The 16,527-nt window shown below is 40.9% G+C and overlaps 1 protein-coding gene across 1 annotated transcript; it reads left to right on the forward strand.

The window, feature by feature from the left end:
- Nucleotides 1-550: 550 nt before the first annotated feature.
- On the forward strand, nt 551-11,036 carry LOC306737117 (sodium- and chloride-dependent neutral and basic amino acid transporter B(0+)-like; the record flags this gene model as incomplete). The annotated part of the gene is made up of 11 exons (XM_079218818.1): nt 551-556; nt 1,172-1,316; nt 1,411-1,542; nt 2,042-2,203; nt 2,418-2,532; nt 2,622-2,754; nt 9,349-9,489; nt 9,591-9,726; nt 10,077-10,169; nt 10,274-10,399; nt 11,029-11,036. The coding sequence occupies 11 exons, from the start codon at nt 551-553 to the stop codon at nt 11,034-11,036; spliced, it is 1,197 nt and encodes a 398-aa protein (XP_079074944.1).
- Nucleotides 11,037-16,527: the final 5,491 nt, after the last annotated feature.

The following is a 16,527-nucleotide window of genomic DNA, read 5'->3' on the forward strand; positions in this document are numbered from 1 at the left end:
TGTTGCAGGGGGAAGGCAGCGGAAGCAGGAAGTCTCCTCTTTCAGCTAGATGTCAAACCATATTTCTGCAATGTATTATCGCGAATATATGAATATTTTAAAAACGTAAACACTGTCAAACCGCAGGCGTTTTGGAAGGGTTAAAGAGGTGTTGATCGTTTGGAAAACTGCTATTTATTGTTGTATTGCCTTAGAAGGCCTGAGAAGTGTTGAATATTGAATATATCGAGTGAAGATTGATATTTAATCCACTACTTCACTGCAATGCATCAACCACCATCAACATTATTCACTCCTGCACAAGGAGCTGTCTCAGCTCCAGGAAAAGCTATAAAACCAGATAAACCGTTGATTTTAGGGTGTGTGTGTTTGTGAAAGAGAGAACGTATGTATCTAATAATGTGACAGCTCAGTTTTGTATTTAAATAACTTCTAAGTATATGTAAAAAGGTAAATATTTGATTTATCCTCAGGGCTCATGCTTTTAGAACACACTGGACAACTGGATGTTGAGGTGCTCCACGGATAACAGCTCAGCCTTGGTGACCAAATGACGGTGAGTGTTTGTGTGTTGCATGTGTGTGTCAGTCCATGTTTGACTGTGAGCTTATGCTTATTATGTATCGTAATAGGTTTATTCTTATTATCGTAATAAGCATACATTTCCAAAGATCCTGCTATTCTTACTGATCAGGTACGGCAGAAAATGTAATCACTAACTTATACACAGCCTTGCATTTTTCTTTTCTTTCTCAAATATTTAAGTTGAATGCTTTTTACTGTTAAAAAATAAGCATTCATCATTAACATAAATACTCCTGAATTCAAATGTTCTAACTTTTGTTCAATAAAAACAGCTTCTTTGCTATACAAACATGACTTACAGTGAGGTTGTAATAACTGTATAGTCCTGCATCTTATGATGTTTGTATGTCTCCTATAAATCTTTATCATAGCAGACGTTTTAACTTGTCGTGGCAGGACAAAGACAGATGTAACAAATTACATTATATTTGTAAAACTGAGACTTTCTTTTACTGTAATTAGTCAAAATGTCTGAAATGAGAACACAGACTAAGTATTTGTTTACACAATGGTTTGTAGTGAATTCTTATATTTCTTACATTGTTAAATCTTTCCGATTTTTTCGATTTAAAACTGGTTTGAACAGGACTCTCATGTGGATGATGGCGATGAGAATCCTGACCGTGGAAACTGGAGCAACAAGACAGAGTACATGTTCTCTGCAATAGGCTTTGCTATCGGCCTGGGAAATATCTGGAGATTTCCATATCTAGCCTATAAAAATGGAGGCGGTAATTATTTGTCGTCAATGTTTTTAAAATCCCTCATGATAACATGTTGTAAATATTGTGACCCTCATAGAAACTCTTTTCTCCCTGTGAGCAGGTGCCTTTCTCATTATCTATTTCTTGATGTTGGTTGTATGTGGAATTCCTCTTTTTCTCCTGGAAAATGCCATTGGTCAGTTCTGCAGCCAAGGTCCAATCAACATGTGGAGAGCAGTGCCACTCCTGCAGGGTAAGCCTGAAAGATCAGGCGACTACTTCTAAAGGCCGTCATGCTTAAAACACGCGATATTAAACATTTGCTCAACGATTAGAGCAACATTTCATGTGAGAGATATTCACATGATTTCATAGAATTGATGTAAAAAATGGTTGCAACTATCAGTTTCTTTTTATAGTTGATTAATTAATAGATTTCTTTATGAATTAATTAATATTTTTTGTTTTTTAAATGGCAGACGTTTGCAGATTTTGGTAACTTTTATTCTAAGGTAGTATAAGGGTAAAAGGTAATATTTTAAGAATAGCTTTAGGTTATTTTTTTGCCCAACAGAAATTATGAAATTGAGAAAATGTCAGTTCAGACATTGTACATTTTAGGAACACATTTTGCCATATAACTTATTATAAATGCATACCCTGTTATCTTCTCCAAGTCACCTTTCAATGGTTCAAGTGACCACAATACTTACTTCCCCTGCTATTTATAAAGTCTCTTTCTTCTTCTCCAGGTGTTGGTGTTGCCATGGTTATGGGGACGCTATTACTCTCAATTTCTTATAACGTCTTGATAGCCTACGGCCTGTACTACATGTTCGCCTCCTTCCAGTTTCCTCTGCCGTGGTCCAGCTGCCTCAGTTGGGCTGATAGCAACTGCAGCAACACTCCTAGAGGTGCTTTTCCACTCCATCATCTTTGCAGATGTGCTGATCAAATCCGTTGTTTGGTGACTCTTGACATCGGTTACACTTTAGTTTTAACTGATATGAACAGTTCCAGGCACCATAGGCAACATGTTACATGGACACAGCTTCTTTAATATGTGTATTACACCCATCACATTGATATTTTAAGTAAGACATTAACTGTTCCTCTCTCCTTTTCTAGTGTACTGCAATGTTAGTGGTGTTTTAGTGGCCAACTGGACTCAGGAAAACAGTACTTGTCCTTCATCCAACATGATCACAGTTCCAGTGCAGAGCCCGAGTGAGCAGTACTGGGAGTAAGAATCACACACTTGTGCAACCAAGCACAAATACACACACTTATCATACTGCTGTGGCTGTAAAGGCAGATGTCTCTCCATCTCAGTTATGTGGCTCTGCAGAGATCAAGTGGTCTGGATGAAACGGGACCAGTAGTTTGGCACTTGGCCCTCTGTCTGCTGCTGAGCTCCGTGATTGTTGCTGCAGCGCTCTTCAGAGGCATCAAGTCGTCAGGCAAAGTAAGACAACATCCACCTCATGGAAAGTCCTTGCCACATTTTTGCATTGAATGTGAACTTTTAAGAGCAACAACATCAGCAGCAAGAACCCTGATGTCCAGACAAACAGAGGGGCGCCTGCAGTCTGTGCAAACAACTTCCGAAGTGTAGCTTAACAAGGATTATCAACAACTAAACAACAATCATCGACAATTAAGAAAATGAGCTTTGGCCAAAACAGAGCCCCAAACTTATTTTAAAATCAACATTAAAACAGTATAGCTTGGCCTCTCGTCTATACAGCCACTGTTTGTTGACAAGCAGAAACCTGCTAGCTTTTAGCATCTTAGCTAATACTGAGCATGTACCTCTACTGCTCAGATCAATACTATAGTTATGCCACTTAGCGTCCTCGCTTATGTTGCATAATCTGTTATTAATTATGCAACATTTTTTACTTTTCCGAGGTTCAACAATGTTTATTTTAACCACACCCATATGTGATACTCAGTGGCGGGCCATGGGTTTGGAACTACGCCTGTGTTGTTGATCGCGGCGCGCACACAATTTAATTGTTTTTCACAAATACCCTACATGTATTATAATTATTTTTCCCTATTAGCTTATTTTGTCATTGCACAGCTCCTGTCGTCGTCCGTTGCTCTGCTTCTGCTTCTTTTAAGGAGAGCTTTTATCCAATCCGATTTCACCTCTTATGTCTCTATGGAAGCAGAGAGGCTTCAAGCTGGCCTTCGCAGATTAATGTACATGGGGACGTTGTGGTGATTGTCATAGTCTTCAACCAATCAGATGTTTAGTTTGACATGCTGGGCGTATTCTTTGATGTGCCAGCAGCTGCAAGGTGGCGTCAGCAATAACATGCGCTGTGATTGGTCAGTGGGCCAGCGTGACTTTAGTCAACAGAAAGCTACCTAGCTGCTTGCAGAACTCAGTAGGAGTAAGAATAGTTCAGGCTGAAACACAACAGAAGTTATGCCATTTTTAGTGTTACTGGGACTGAAGCGTATTGATGCACTGTGCAACCGCGTCATTAAACTGTTTGTTAACAAGGAGAGGAGGATGGCCTTTGTCTTTAAGTGAACAGCATCTGGTGAGTGAACTGCTTTTGTGTTTTTACATCTGCAGTAGCTTTGTGTTAATGTGTCAACGGTGTTTGTAACGAATCTCCGTTACCCCCGCGAGTCTCGGGCAGCACAAATAGCTTTTATTTATCAGCTGTACGGTGTGCACTCCCGGCCTCGGCCCTAAGCGCACCCACCTTGGCTCGTCTTCTCCTCCGACTGTAACAGCTTTTGCGGTCACGTCGCCTCTGCTCAACGCTTTTCCCCGCTTCTTAGACGCTACTCCTGTTTTAACTCACAAATTGCCCCCAGCTGAGGCTGATAATACCTCATCCCGGCACCGGTTCAATGAACCAAACCCTCGCTTAGTTCCCTCTGCAGCTGAACCCCGCCGCCACAGTGTCTATGCTGTTGTTTTTATTATACAGTTAATATCATTCCTTCTGATCTTGGCTTGTGCTCTTGAGTGTGTGGTGTTTTAGTGCCCCAGTTTTGTTGGATTGTTTTGTCATGTTTTTTATAACTACCCTAAATGCGGGTTATAAAGCTTTTATAAGCCGCATCTACTAAATTTAAAGAAAAAGTTGTATTTAATCTTAAACAAGCCGCGGCAGTTTATAAGCCGCTGTTGCTGCTGCTACTGCCCGAGTCGGGCGTCGAGCCGGGGCTGGTCCCGTTACCTTCGGTGGTTGTCGGGGAGCTAGCTGTCATGTTTTTAAATACACGAGACGTGAGAACAAACTGCTGTTAACTGTAACTCCTTTATTCCTCGGGCCGCCGTGCTCTGACCTCCCGATGCAGGTCACAGGTTGTGCTTCCCACCTGAATCCCCCCTGGGTCCTAAGGCCCTACATGTACTATTTGTTCTGAACATCCATTAAACATACGTGAACATCAATGTACCAACATACATTTATAACAAACGCCACACTAGCTGCTGCAGCTAATGCTGACAATCATTTTAGATTTTGTGCTTAATTTTCAGTGTTGTTTACTCAAACAGTGTACGCTAGTACAAACAGTTAAAAATAATACAAACAGAATAAAAATAGTACAGTCAGATACCTAGTGCAATTCAACCATAACTTATACAAGAAAACCAGGTGACTAAAAAGCAAAGGAAAACGTTAAGTGATTGATGTCCTGAGGTGCGCCTTTAATTGTTTTTTGAATGACAGATTTTGAATGACAGATTATGACAGATTAGGCTATAGTGAAGTAGAGTTTCTACTGAGAACCATGACAGGCGAGAGTGCATATATGATATATTAGTTCTAATTGAACACTGGAGTGCTAATCTGGCAGCTCGGTTTTGAACAATTTGTATTTTATTTATGTCCTTCTTAGCAGCTACTGACCATATGAATGGACAGTATAGCAGGTGTCAAAAGACTAGGGAGTGTATCACCTGACAAACAATAGAGAGTGTTAAATAAGTAAAGCACTTTCTGGTCATAGCTATGCCCCTGCCCATTCTGGTAACAATGCCATCAATGTGCTCAGACCACGACAACTGTTCATTCAACACTACAGCCAGTAGTTTGGACTTCCTGACCTGTTCAATTGCTGAACCTGACATTGACAGGTGAAGTTGTGTGTCACCATTAAGTATGTTCCTTGAGCCAAACACAATACATTTAGTTTTGGAAATGTTCAAGGCTAATTTGTTAAGTTTCACCCAATCAGACACTCTCTCCAGATCCTGATTAAGAATGGTTGCGAGTTCTAGTTTGCTTGAAGCCTGGCTGTACAATGTTGTGTCATCCGCATACATTACCATGTTGGAATTCTTAATTGATAAAGGGAGATCATTTGTAAAAATGGAAAAGAGTAAAGGCCTAAGCAACTTCCTTGTGGAACTCCACAGCTAACGTAACTACAGTCTGATAAACTGCCATTATAAAAGACTCTTTGCGATCTCTCAGAAAGATAACTGACCATCCAAGAGAGTGCAGTAATGCTGAATCCATAACTTTCAAGTTTGGAAATCATAATTGTATCGTCAATAACATCAAATGCAGCACTAAAGTCAAGCAAGACTGTGCCGACCATTTTCTTATTGTCCATCTGTATCGGCCAGTCATCAGTTAGCTGGGCAAGGGCAGTTGCTGTTGAGTGATTCGGTCTGTATGCATGCTGGGAGCTAATAATGAGGTTATTCACAATAAAATAATCCTGTATTTGTTTGAAAACTATTTTCTCCAACAATTTGCTCAAAATGGGGAGTATACTAATTGGACGACTATTTACACATGTGAAGGCTGATTTCTTGTCCTTTGGTATAGGAATCACCTTCGCCACTTTCCAGACCTTTGGGCATACACCATACATTAAGCACTTGTTGAAGATGTGACAATATGTGGGGGTGGCGGAGGCACGGCCAGGATTACATTTCACCTAGATACAACAGATACGTTTTTCTGATTGGCTATTCGTGTCGCCCATCTCTTTTTATTGATTGGCTGGGAATTCGGGGGAGATGTGCTTGATTCCTCCATGGTGAGGGCAGCGCGACCAGGTCATGTTTGAGCGCTGCGGCACATTAAATAGCCTAGAGTTTTTTTTCAGCGTGATAAATACGATGTGTGGCGGGAGGGCGTGACTTAAGACCGAAATGCTTGACAGTCACGCTCAATGCGTGACACTTGAGAGCCCTGAGTAGAAGTAGTGAAGAAGGATTTTTTTTAGCGGACGTTTCTGAGTCGGGGAGAGCTCACACAGCGCCTCTCTGACCCGCCTGACCCCGTCGGCCCTTCGGGGATTTCCCCGCATCAACAAGAACCACACTTCGTTATAACATAACAATAAACAATAAACAATCCATGATAAAAATAAAAAAAACAGCACACAACACAACGCCACCGCAGATGAAACACAGAAAGCAACTCACCTGATGCTGTTCACTTAAAGACAAAGTCCATCCGCCTGTCCTTATTAACAACAAGTTCAGCAACGCGGTCGTACGGTTTACGGAGCTTCAGTTCCAGCAACAGGTGGCCATAGACCGGTGAGGACAGCCGAGCCTCCCAACCGCGCCCCCGGAAACCTCCACGCATTTTAGGACAGAAGATATCCGCTCGACAGCAGCAGTCGACGCCCCAAACCCACCACCAAGTCCGCTTATCTTCCACCGAGCGCCAAGATACGCTAAAAAATAAACATGTCACAAATTCTCTAGCTTCAGTCTGAACCGTTCAAGCTCCCACTGAGCTCCGCCCTGTTGACACACTAGCCAATCACAGCGCATGTTAATGGTCACGCTGGGCCACTGACCAATCACACGCCCACGCCACCTCGCAGGCCCTGCACGTCAAAGAATCCGCCCAACTTGTCAAACTAACGATCTGATTGGTTGAAGTCCATGACAATCAACCACAACGTCCACTCCTCGTGTACTTTAATCTGCAAAGGCCTGTTTAAACTGCCTTGTTGGCCTGGAGACACAGAAGAGAAAAAATCTGATTGGATGAAAGTTTCTCCTTCAAACCAGCTGCAGTCTGATGGCTGAAGACTGCAGGCTGAGCAACAGAGCTGTACAATGAGAAAATAACCTGATAGGGAAAAATTATTATAATACATGTAGTGTATTTGTGAAAAACAATTAAATTATAAAATAGCTATAACTTTGTGATTCTGTTTAGGCCAGCAGAGAAGGCTTAGAAGGCCCTGACGGCCCACCACTTGTAGGCAGAGACAACAACATTCTCTCAATGTCAGGGGAAGTAACCTGCACAAAATCAAAATGGCAGTTTGTATCCTTCATCATATAATTCTCGATTAGTGTGCATGAGTAGGAGCCATCAGTGGGTGACAAGTTCTTTCTGAGATTATCAACTTTACTCATGAAGTAGTTATTGAAGTAATTGGCAATCTCTACTAGTCTTGTGAGCATTATTTATTACGCGATGCCTAACATATTTATTATGTTAGGCATTGATTGATGTGAGGACCTACCCATAATATCATTTATAATTCTCCAGAGTTTTTTTCCATCATTCTTTGAGTCGTTAATTTTACTCCGGTAATACTCTCTCTTTTTCCCTCTGTTCAGTTTAGTTACGTTTTCCTATCAGACAGTAACCGTGTTCACACCGGACGCGACGCGAATTTGCGGCACCGCGTCCACCGCGGAAGTTTACTCGCGCGAGTAGAAAGAGGGTGTTCACACCAAACGCGAATTCGCGGCGCGACCAAAGGGGCGTGGCTTAGCTCTGTTGCCTCTGTGAGAGACAAGCGACGAAGCTTTCATTTCCGCTATCGACCATGGAATAAATAACCACTAGTTCTGCTTTATACTTGTTGTGGAAGTCCCAAACATGTCGGAACATGAAACGCCCTCGTATTTGGGTTCATAACATCATCCGTAGCCGCACACAGCTCGGTGAATTTCACCGACTCCTCCAGGAACTGCGTCTCGCGTATCTCCGTAGAACGATACCAATTATGCCATCCACCATGGAAATAACCACTAATTCTGCTTCATACTTTTTGTGTAAACTCCACATATGTCGGAACATCAAACTCCATGGTGTCTGGGTTCATAATATTATCCGTAGTCCCACAACAGCGTCTCAATGAAGCGCTGTCAGCGCTGGTTCAGGCGTAGCAGCAGCAGTTTCATTCAGAAACGGGGAGACGGCGGTGGTGACGGGCGGAGCTTCTCAACGCTGATTCTCAACGCTGATTGGCTGCCGCAACTTTGCGTCACGCGATTTCTCCGCCAGAGTTGGGATAATTCAACTCACGCAAATTCGCGCCGCGTCCTTCACTTTGTTCGCCCCAGGTCAAACGTTCTGTTCGCGCCGCCTCAAACGCGTCTATCTCGCCGCAAATTCGCGCCGCAGCGCGTCTGTGGATTGACTTAACATGTAAACTGGTCGCGCCGCAAATTCGCGTCGCGTCCGGTGTGAACACGGCATAAGATGTGTAATCATAGAGAGTTAAGGTTTATCTCCAATTCAATCCGTCCGCGGGGCACACGATCTGTAGGAGGACACGCGTCTGCGTGTGCAACAGCTGTCTGTGTGTTGCCGTCAATCAGTCGGTGGGTGCCGGCGGAGAGCCAAGCAGGGTAGCTGGGTGAGAGGCACCGTGGGGCAAGGAGGACAGCAAACAGTTTGGCTGCTGCTGAGAAGACCCTCTTTTATAGTGAGATCACTCGTGAAGGGGATTTAGGAATATTTCAAGTGAATTTGGTATCGTATTTAGAATCGGAAAAATCCTTAAACAAGCCTCATCGATATTTAAACCGCACGGGTCAAAGTTGAGAAAAAGAAAAGAAAAAAGTAACGGCTTATAACCCGCATTTTACGGTAAATGTGACTAGTTCTAGTGAATTCGTCCTTCTTGATGTTGACTACATGCATTGTACGTTAATGACGCAGCATCCCGTCATGCGCATATTTATGTATACGATATGTATTCAATAAACAAGAATGTGGTGTTTTGCGGGAATATACGTGCCATGTTTGTTGCATTGCTCCGTGTTTAACTCACGTGATCGTTGTGTGATTCATGTTTTTTGTCTCTCTAGGTTGTGTATTTCACAGCTACTTTTCCTTATGTGGTGATTGTGATCCTGCTGATCAGAGGTGTGACGCTAGAGGGAGCCACAGATGGGATTGAGTACTTCATTGGTTCCCAATGCAATTGGACTAAACTGACCGAACCACATGTAATAACCCAACAACCCATGTTTAACTGCAACACAAGACTTAGCAGTGATTTTCATTGTCAGCATGCTAATAACTCTCATGACATGCTGGTGTGTTCTAGGTCTGGATGGATGCAGCCACTCAGACCTTTTATTCCCTGAGCATTGCTTCAGGTGGAATCGTGACTCTTGCTTCCTATAACAACTTCAACAACAACATGATCCTGGACACAATTGTTGTAATCCTCGTTAACCTTGGTAGATAACCGAGGTTTCCTTTGAAGCACAAATCAAGCTTATCTATTTTTTTTATCAATCACTACTGATACAAATCATTAGAACTAAGTAAAGAAATAACAATATCAGGGTTTAAGTAATTTAGTAAATATTAAAGCCACTATACATTTTGAATTATTCTAACGAAGATTCTCCTAAGTGGTATTAAATAAGACACGGGTGAACAGCCATCTAGTGGGTCCATGAGTCCTCAGAGAGGGTCATCCATAGCTTCCATGTTCTGTAGATATAAGCTGCTGGGAAATGTTTTAAATGGCACCCTTTCGTAAATTCTGTGAAATTGTTACCTCTAATCTTTTATCTCCTTCTAGCTACTAGTGTGTTTGCAGGCTTTGCCATCTTTTCAATTTTGGGTCATATGGCTCAAATCTATGGAAAACCTGTTGGAGCAGTGGTGAAGGAAGGTCAGGCACATGTAATATATACCCCTTACTTAAAAAAATAGAAAATGTCCAAAAGCTGCTACAGTATATGACATCTGACGTGATGTTTCTCCCTCTATGCGCAGGATTTGGCCTGGCATTCATTGCGTATCCAGAGGCTTTGGCTAAGCTTCCCATGTCCCCTCTCTGGTCTGTCCTGTTCTTTTTGATGTTTTTCATAGTTGGCCTGGACTCTCAGTTTACACTCTTAGGTGAGATTGTCATTTGGTTCCTCTGTCATACCTCACTAATTGACATACATTTTTCAACCACTCAACCTATACAAAAGCACCCTTTTCAACACACTGTATATGTGTTCAAGCAAAAACAAATCGTGTTGATTTGCCATTGATTGCCATCTCTCTTATTATAATTAGAGGTCATCACCACCTGCCTGAGTGATGCTTTCACTGAAATCTTCAAATCCAGACATTTCTTATACACCATAGGGACGTGTGTCACTGTCTTCCTCTTGGGCCTTCCATGTGTCACAAGGGTACAGTACATCTACTGACAATAACAATAAGGACAATATTACTGTCTGTTATTATTACCCTGCTTACCTGCGGTGTGTGTGTGTGTGTGTGTGTGTGTGTGTGTGTGTGTGTGTGTGTGTGTGTGTGTGTGTGTGTGTGTGTGTGTGTGTGTGTGTGTGTGTTAGTCAGGAATATATTGGGTGACTCAAATTGACTACTGGGTTGGCAACTGGATGATGCTAATTTTGGCTCTCATGGAGATCATTGGGTTCTGCTACATATATGGTAAATATAAATGGCTGATGACAATATGTAAACGTGATAATAGTGATATACAGTACAGTATGTTTTGCATGTGTCTGTAGGGCTGTAGATATTCTATATATTCTATATATTTTCAGTTTGTCAGTTTTTTAAACACTTTCACCCACTTTGTGGCACTCAGTCCCAACCCAATTAATTCCTATGAAGAAGTAAAACGGGTTACAAATATATAGTTTCATTTTGTAACGTTTGATTTGAGCTAACTACTTACATGAGCATGCTAACATGGTCACAAAGACATGTCTGTTCATCAATTTAGTTTAGCATGCTAGTGTGCTAGTATTCGCACAACACAAACTACAACTGAGGCTGATGGGAAGGTCAGTAGTTTTGAAGGTATTTGGTCGGAAAGCATAGTGCTGGACAGTGGGGAATGAAACCATGAATGCCTGCACACAGTTGGATGCCAATCCTTCAAGTAGATATATGGGATAAGGGAAAACCTTGACTTGTTGCTGGTGCCTGAATCAATGAAATGCATCCACTAAGGAACAAGAATATAGAGCAAGAATCAATGCAGAACATTTATTGACAAGCTATCCATTAGACATTGTATTCTCATGCATTGCAGGAGGAAACAGTTTAATTAAAGACATTGAAATGATGATTGGAAAAAAGAGCTTCTATTTCTGGCTGTGGTTGAGAGCATGTTGGTTCTTCATCGTCCCCTGCATCCTATTGGTGAGTACAACTTCTCTTTTCTGTATCTTTTATATTGTACTTTAGAAGTTATTTTGGATTTATAGCAATGTAGGGCTATATGTTTAAGTTTGTTTTGTAGTACCAATAATCTGGAACTTTGTTTTAAGTACATACAACATTAACTTTAAAAAATGTCGTCTGATATCTGTATTTTACTAACTATTTTTTAAGTACATGCCTGTATTAATCTGTATTAAGATAACTAATTCATATAATATCATCGCTGCAGTTGGAAAAACAGGAGAAGCCAGAAATCTGTCCCCTGTTTTTCTGGTGACATTACTGCTTCCCATGCATTGTTAAATGCTACTTTCTACTACTTTACTACTACTTTTCTACTTCTATTTCTTGAAGTATCTGTATCATAGTATTGGATCTAACCTGAATACTATTGGACTGCTTCAAAAACCAACAGTGAAAACATTGCAACTGAAAATTAGACGCAGCCACAACAAATTGAGTTCCACAAACTTTCTCAAAGGAGAGGTGTCCTGTGTACTGTAGTTTATGTTACTGTTGTTTTTGCACTTCATCTTCCGTTTTCAATGTAAATAAAAAGGAATAAAAACTCCACTATCCATAAATCATCATTAAAAAGCAAATATTAGTTAAGTCACAAAACTGGCAACCTGAGAGGAGTAACTGATGAACAGTTAAATATATTTGTTTTAGAATTGCTCAAATCAAACTACTCTTACAAAACATGCTGGCATAAAGGTATATTTTAAAGAAGAAAGAAAAAGGTTATCAAGTAATCCTTGACAATGTAATTATGAATTGATTGCACATGTTTTCAAATGTAATCTAGGCTGATCACAGTTACTTATTAAGTGATTAAGTAATCTTGATTACATGTTATCCGTTACTATCCAACCCTGACTAGATATTATGTTCGCCAATAATATAATATAAAATGTTCTTTGTTGATTAGGTGATCCTGGTTTGGTCTTTCATAACCTTAATTCCCCCAACCTATGGAACGATCCAGTATCCTGAGTGGGTCTTGGCTCTGGGCTGGTGCATTATTGGGTTCATCCTTGCCTGGATTCCTGTCGTCGCTGTGTATAAAATGATGAGAGCACAGGGAAGCCCTTGGAAGGTGTGCATGTTGTTTTGTATAATACAGAAAGCATGTAAGGCAGGCTGAGATTGTATTCTGTACATTTCAGGCAGTGATGTCCTAAGTATGCACTCATTATTATACCATATACTTTCTACAGCGTCTGAAGTCATTGTGTTCTCCCTCTGAGGAATGGCATCCCTACCTGGACGTCTATCGAGGTGAACGCTACTCACAAGAATGCTGTGACAGAGTTAGAGTACTGTCAACAAACGATAAACAAATGTAAATATGTGTTCAGTTCTGATGGATATACTGATATGTTTCATATCCCATTATGTCAGTGATTCTCAACATTTGCTTTGAATGTGCTCACACATATGTCTTTTCAACCAGTTAGCTTGAGTCAAAGCTTAACTCCCACATACAGTGTAATCAGCATATGAAAAAGCAGACAGACTGGCACATTAGTTTCCTTTGGATCTACCTCCTCAAAAGCGTGCTGCCAACAGTGAACACTTAGTGAATAGTAGTCACTTACTATTTTTAACACATCATGAAGAAAATTATAATTTAGCAGAAGTTCTGCAAAATAAGTCAACTATCGGAATTCCTTGATTTATAACAATGGCAAGATAGTAAATAAAGCATGTTAATTATATCATTTCCCAAACAAATAATTGACACCATTGCTAATCTATTCCGAATTGCATGCTGCTTGCATTAATTGTAAACCTGGTTTTGTGTCTTTGTGGAATAAGTTACAAAAAACTGAAAGAAGCTGCTAGTGCTGTCACTATTTTGATAACTGTCACTGTTTTGAGAACTATAATGTGAGAAGTATGTGAGAATATGGAAAAACATCCTTCTATACTTATAAACTGTTCATCTGCTACCTTGTCACAAACTCATCAAAAGTTTGTTTTTCTTACTTCTATGAAACAAAACCAACTCAGAATTGTTCAAAGTAAAGTAAATCCATATGTTACTGAAATGCCAGTTATCATATCTGTGTCATTTGTGTTTGAAAGGAGTAAAGCCAAAATTAAAAATCCTTCAAATGCTGCAAAAAAAAAAATCAAATACCTAATTTGATTATATATGAGTGTCTGTCTGGCGATACATTCATTGTTTTTACACATATTTGAGATTTACTTATGTATTAACATATGTGAAATCCATAGAAATAGAATAGGAGTAGAACAGACATTCCCATTCAAATTAACATTGCAGGATGGTCAGTACCGTTGCCATTTCAACCGTTGCAAGCTAACTTCCATATGAACTGACTTACAGCAAGTCACGGACCCACTGAAGTGAGGTTTTGCATTAACGAGCAGTATGGAGAGGGTCTTTTCTGCACTATACCTGATGCCTTGTTGCTAGTGGGGATTTGATTGCTACATGATGAGCATCAACAAGAGACAGACAAAAGGAAAATGCAGGCTTGATGTGGATCGTGTGCCAAACATTAAACGACATGTGTTGTCACCATCACAACCATAACAATCCTAACAATCCTAACAATCCACCTTTGTGGCGTTTGGTGTGAACACCCTCGTTTCACTCACGCGACCAAACTGAAGCAGTAACCGCGACGCGACAATTCGTGTTTTGCCCGGTGTGAACACGCCATTACACAGTAGCTTCACTTTTCAAAACCGCCTGAATTCTGCGTTGAACTCTTTAAGCTCAACATAAGTATATATAATCTGTGTGTTAGCAGTTTTTCTGAACAACAGGTTACATTGCCCTCTTACATTGCACCAAAGTATAACATATTATTGGAGCCCAAAACAATGACATTTATACTAGGTTGCCAATTTATTATTATTATGACAGTAACGCAGACGGATACAACAATGGGACAATACATTCTCGTATTATGATTTTTTTATGGATGTGCTAGAGGGTCTGTTGGTGGTGAATCCTCTCTGTAAAATAAATGACTACTAGTCAATACTAACTTTGTTGTCAGTCTTCCACGACAGCGTAGGTGCTGGTGGCTGGAGCGACGCTGCATGTTAAATGAATGAATATATACTTTATTAATCCCCAAGGGGAAATTTTGTGTCGCGTAGCAGCCATTTACACAGAAAATAAGATATAAAAACAACAGGGATGAAAGATATATGCAATAATAATACTAATAGAATAAAGATTAAAAAATAACAGCAATAATAAAATAGCTGGATCAAAGAAAGAATAACAGAGTATTAATTTAGGAATTCAATTCAATTAAATTAACTTAAACAGTCGAAGTGCAAGTATGTATGTGCATATTAAGGTGTAAATAAAAATAACAACAACAAACAATAGGAGAGTGCAAAAATGCAAATAATGTATGTAATATGATATGTTAAGTGTAGATAACTATAAACAGGTTGTCCAATATGGACAAAAGTTTCTTCAGCGTCCTCCTCTCCACCACCTGCTCCAGAAACTCCAGCTTGCAGCCAATGATGGAGCCGGCCTTCTTAACTAGCTTGTTAAGTCTGTTGGTGTCACCGGCTCCAATGCTGCTCCCCCAGCAGACCATGGCGAAGTACAGGGCGCTGGCCACAACCGACTGGTAGAACATCTCCAGTATCTTGCTGCACACATTGAAGGATCGAAGCTTCCTCAGGAAAAAGAGTCGACTCATCGCCTTCTTGTAGACAGCGTTGACGTTGGCCTTCCAGTTCAGTCGGCTGTCGATGGAAACACCCAGGTACCTGTACTCCTCCACTATGTCCACGTCCTCTCCCAGAACACTCAGAGGTCTAGGAGCTGTCGTCTTCCTCCTGAAGTTGTCCACTGCTGCAGATGTGAATCCTCTCTGTAAAATAAATGACTACTGGTACTAAGTTCACTGAAAGAAAATTACGATTGCACACCATAACCCGTAACAAAGATCCAGCAGGGACTAAGCTCAGGGCCTGAGCTAACTGTGCTAACTGCTAATGTAGACAAACTATGTGCGTACCTGCGTTATGCCAGACTCGAGCAGCAAGGGAGCGCGACCAGCTAAATGTGCTCACTCTGCTAGCGTAAAATATGCTATTGCAACACAAAGTTTAGTAGCTAAATACACATACCCATCTTCAAATGGATCCGTTCTGTCTGCATACTCCTCTTCATCGCAGGAGTCGAAGCCTTCAAAGTCGTCCTCGGCGCCAAAATCGCCACCACAGCTTCCTCTGAAGTAAAGTGCGTCCTTTGCCATAATCTCTCTTCTTTTTGGCTGAAAACGCCAGCGTGTTTTCAGAGCTCAGGTGTGTAGTTACATGTTGGTTCTTTGTGAGTTTCTTGAGTGTTCGTCGGTTCGCTTATTTCACCAAATGTCGACGAACACATGATTCAACAAATCACGGTGAAGGATTTCGTGTGACGAGTACTTTTTGGGCACCGCGTCATATGACACGCCGATGCCCCTAATTATTGTCTGAATCATGGTGAAATGTTGCAGGGGGAAGGCAGCGGAAGCAGGAAGTCTCCTCTTTCAGCTAGCTGTGAAACCATATTTCTGCGATGTATTATCGCGAATTTTAAAACGTTTTAAAACGTAAACACTGTCAAACCGCAGGCGGTTTGGGGGAGTTTTGGAAAGGTTAAAGAGGTGTTGATCATTTGGAAAACTGCTATTTATTGTTGTATTGCCTTAGAAGGCCTGAGAAGTGTTGAATATTGAATATATCGAGTGAAGATGGATATTTAATCCACTACTTCACTGCAATGCATCAACCACTGCACCATGAACATTATTCACTCCTGCAGAAGGAGCTGTCTCAGCTCCAGG

Source organism: Taurulus bubalis (genome assembly GCF_910589615.1).
Source record: "Taurulus bubalis genome assembly, chromosome: 5".
Taxonomy (NCBI): domain Eukaryota; kingdom Metazoa; phylum Chordata; class Actinopteri; order Perciformes; family Cottidae; genus Taurulus; species Taurulus bubalis.